At 37.6% G+C, this 3,559-nt stretch overlaps 1 protein-coding gene across 1 annotated transcript in view; it reads right to left on the reverse strand.

Moving 5' to 3' along the window:
- The window catches only part of USP24 (ubiquitin specific peptidase 24), a 95,361-nt gene that overhangs the window by 51,218 nt on the left and 40,584 nt on the right, over window positions 1-3,559 (reverse strand). Inside the window, exons 29-30 of the mRNA XM_012722127.1 lie at window positions 2,197-2,282; window positions 1,933-2,026 (exon numbers count right to left, since the gene is read on the reverse strand). Coding sequence (XP_012577581.1) covers window positions 1,933-2,026; window positions 2,197-2,282 — 180 coding nt within the window. The remainder of the gene's footprint in view (window positions 1-1,932; window positions 2,027-2,196; window positions 2,283-3,559) is intronic.

Consider the following 3,559-nt stretch of genomic DNA (forward strand, 5'->3'; position numbering starts at 1 on the left):
GTTAAGACTGGCTCTTGCCCTAAGCGAGATGATACTTGCTGAAGGATGTGAGCTGAGGAGTGGCACATTGTTACTTGTTTAACAAAAATCATGGGCTGCTGGGCACTATATAGATAAGAGACTGAACATCTATGAGGCAAAAGTAGTAATACCAGTCAGACCATGCACGAACACTCCAGGTGAGGGATGATGGCTGCCTGGATTGGTGTGGAAGCTGTGGAGGGGGAGAAATATATCCAGAATCTAGATATATGTTAAAGGTAGAGTCAAAGATTTGTGATGAATGTCAGTATGAGAAAAAGAAAGCCTGCAAGGATTCTGGCACGAGAACTATTAGAATAAAGGTGCCATCATCTGAAGCAGGGCAATTGGGGGATGATGAGGTTTGAGATAGAGATGAAGGAGTGGTCAGGAATTCTGCTTTGCTGTAATAGGATGGGGTGCCTATTCACATTCAAGAAGAGACATTAAAGTAGTTGGATCAATATCTGGACTTCAAGCTAAGATAAAAACTGGGGAGTAATCAGTGTGCAAAGAATATACAAAGCTTTGAAATGGGGTGTACTTCCTAAGATACTGAGTACAGAGGACAGATCAAAGATCTGAGTCAGGGAACTCCTTTGTATAGACCGGTGAGATCAAGAATCAGCAGAGGAGACAAAACAGAGAGTCAGAGAAGTAGGGAAAAGTCAGGTAAGTACTGAAAGCCAAATAAAGACAGTATTTCAAGAGGAAGTGATCACAGGTACCAACCCTACTGCAAAATGCAGATGAGGATTTAGAGGTGCAGGTGATGGATTACCTTTAAAATAGCCTCTGTGCGAGCCCTCGCCACCGCCGCCTGCACTGCCGCGTGCGCGCCCCCGGACGCCAGAGCCCCAGCAGCGGCCGCGCGGCTGGACGCGGCGCCCACGTTATAAAAACCATCCCCTTTTCAATTAAAACAAAAAGAATCAAATACCTGGGAGTCAACCTAACAAAGACACAAACAAAAAGGTAAACAGCTACCTTCACATATCTTACTATTGTTTTCCCCATTAAGCCACACAAATGGAATTCTAAAAATTAACCTATAAAAACGTATCACTTTGTGATTAATGGCAAAACATCAAACTCCAGAACACTGTGCGTGCTCAGTAGTATTCCCATCCTACATGCTGCCATCGAGAGTGTATTCTATGCAACAGTAACAGTCATTATGTTTCCACAGATCTAAAAATCTGAGCTTTTATATACTTATAATAAAATTATAGTAAAGAATGTAGAAATGGCAGTATTGAGAATTTTTAAATGTCATAGCACTGTATTTTATATAGTTATATTCTACAATTACACCAATCCCTCAAATTAATACATAGGCCATAAATGATGAGACCTTGAGCTGCTATAAACTTCAGTCATTAAAATATAATTCCTAATGAATTTTTCTAACAATTTTAATCTAAAATTAATTTATTTGGTAAATATAAATAATTTCAATACATAAACTCCTAAAGAAAAAAATTTTAAAAATGTAACATATAAAATCTATATGTCAAGTGTAAAGAAAATTTTAAAAATAATCCATTTTTGTAAGCAACTCACATATATGCAAAAGTCATCTTCAAGATGACTTTTCAAGAAGAAAACTTCTCAACTGAATCAGAACTAAAATCTGATATTGGGCAACACACTTAATATCCATGGGTTCTAGTTTCCTAACATATAACATGAATGAAATAGAAGCAGATGATATCAAAAGCCCTTTGATGTCATTATTGATTAATAATCAAGGTTCTGAATTCCATTTATGGCAAAATCATTTTTCTGAGTAAGAAAAATTGCTAAGAAAAAGGTTTTAACAGCCAGCCTTGATCTGATTTTATATTGTATTGTCATTGAATCAACAGGAAATTCCCATACCAGTTAAGTAATTATCCAAGATATTCATACCTTTCTTCCTAAAGAATCAAGTTGATCAAGGGCTTCCTGTATAGCTGGATCAGTGGGTATCAAGAGCAGAAGCTTTCGTACTCGTAGAGTTATCCTGAAAGTTTTCAAATTGAAATGTTTTTCACATAAGCCATACTATAGCAGAGCAATTTAAATTTAAAATAAATTTAAAATAAAATAAAATAAATTTCAAGTAAAAAGATACTTGGTTCCTTAATCTTAATAAATGTCTTCCTATCAAGATTCATAAATATTTTTATTTACCTTGGCTCCTCTAGGTTGGCAAGCTGGTAAAGCATGTCAAATACATTACATACAAGGGCCATCACTACACCAGGGAGAGATTTCTCCTGAGGGGACAAAAGCAAACATAAATACAAATTTACAAAGAATTTTCTCCTGTTCTGGTCAAATGTGCCAAAAATAGCAGTTCTAAAAAAACTGGCCATTACAAAGCTCGCAGGTAGCACAGCACCTGGGAACACACCATGAGGAAATACACCAGCCAGTTCTTTGGTTCCTTTCTCTCTCCCTGCCAAGAAATGGGCTAGAGCACCACAAGGCAGAGACAAGGCGAAGGGCAGGTGCACCAAGAAGCTGACTAAAGCTCCTAGGAGCAAGTTAACAGTCCTAGAAAAGCAAAACTCAAGTGGTCTGCACATGTGTAGTGACTCACACACAACACACAGAGGTGATTTTTTTTCCTGATTATAAGAAATAAGAAACTAGACATCACTCTAGTGTACTGACATACAGGAAGGTTTACTGTAAGTTCAGGATAAATATGAAATAGTTTCAAATGTTAAGCTTGAAGATGCTATGTACATTGTTATCATGACTGACAGAGGGATTTCTTTCTTAAATTCTCACTATATGTTAAGTATAGTTACTTAGATACAGCCCCAGAAAGATCTTACAATTGGAATTAAATTAAAGGAATATATGTAATTACTCTGGGGAAAAAAAAAATCCCTGTGTCATTTAAATACTTTATTTTACAGGAAACTGGTATTATCCTGTTTTCTAGACTGTAATAAAAGTATACAGAGCAGGACAGTCTTGTCATGTCTGTGTCCCTGATCCCAAGTTCAATTCTTGACACAGAGTGTCCAAATAAATGGGTCATAATTGATTCAAGAAATCATTCAATGAATACTGAGTATCTATTATGTGCTATTCCCTGTTTTAGGTGCTAGGGATATAGCAGTGAGCAAAACAGACAAAAGTCTGCTCTCATGGAGCACATATTTTACTGAGAACAGAGATGCTAAACAAGATAAAATATGTAGTGTGTTAAAGAAAAATGAAGAAGGGAAGGTAAATAAGAAGTGCAGGGGTGGGAGTGGGTTGAAAATATAGGCAATGTTGCCAAAGGTGGCTCATTGAGAAGGTAACATTTGAGTAAAAGTTGAAGAAAGTCAAAGAGAACAAAGAAAAGAAAAGAAAGTCAAAGAACAAAGAGATGTTAGTGAGGAACACTGCAGGCACAGGGCAGAGCAAGCACAGGCCCTCACTGTGTTTGAGGATCCACATGGAGGCTATGCAGTTGGAGGGCTGGGAGAGAAGAGGACCAGAGAGGATCTCAGGGAGGTTCTTCAGGGACACAGCAAGTAGACCTGTGGGAGGG

Source organism: Condylura cristata, unplaced genomic scaffold (genome assembly GCF_000260355.1).
Source record: "Condylura cristata isolate star-nosed mole 26May11 unplaced genomic scaffold, ConCri1.0 scaffold00008, whole genome shotgun sequence".
NCBI lineage: Eukaryota > Metazoa > Chordata > Mammalia > Eulipotyphla > Talpidae > Condylura > Condylura cristata.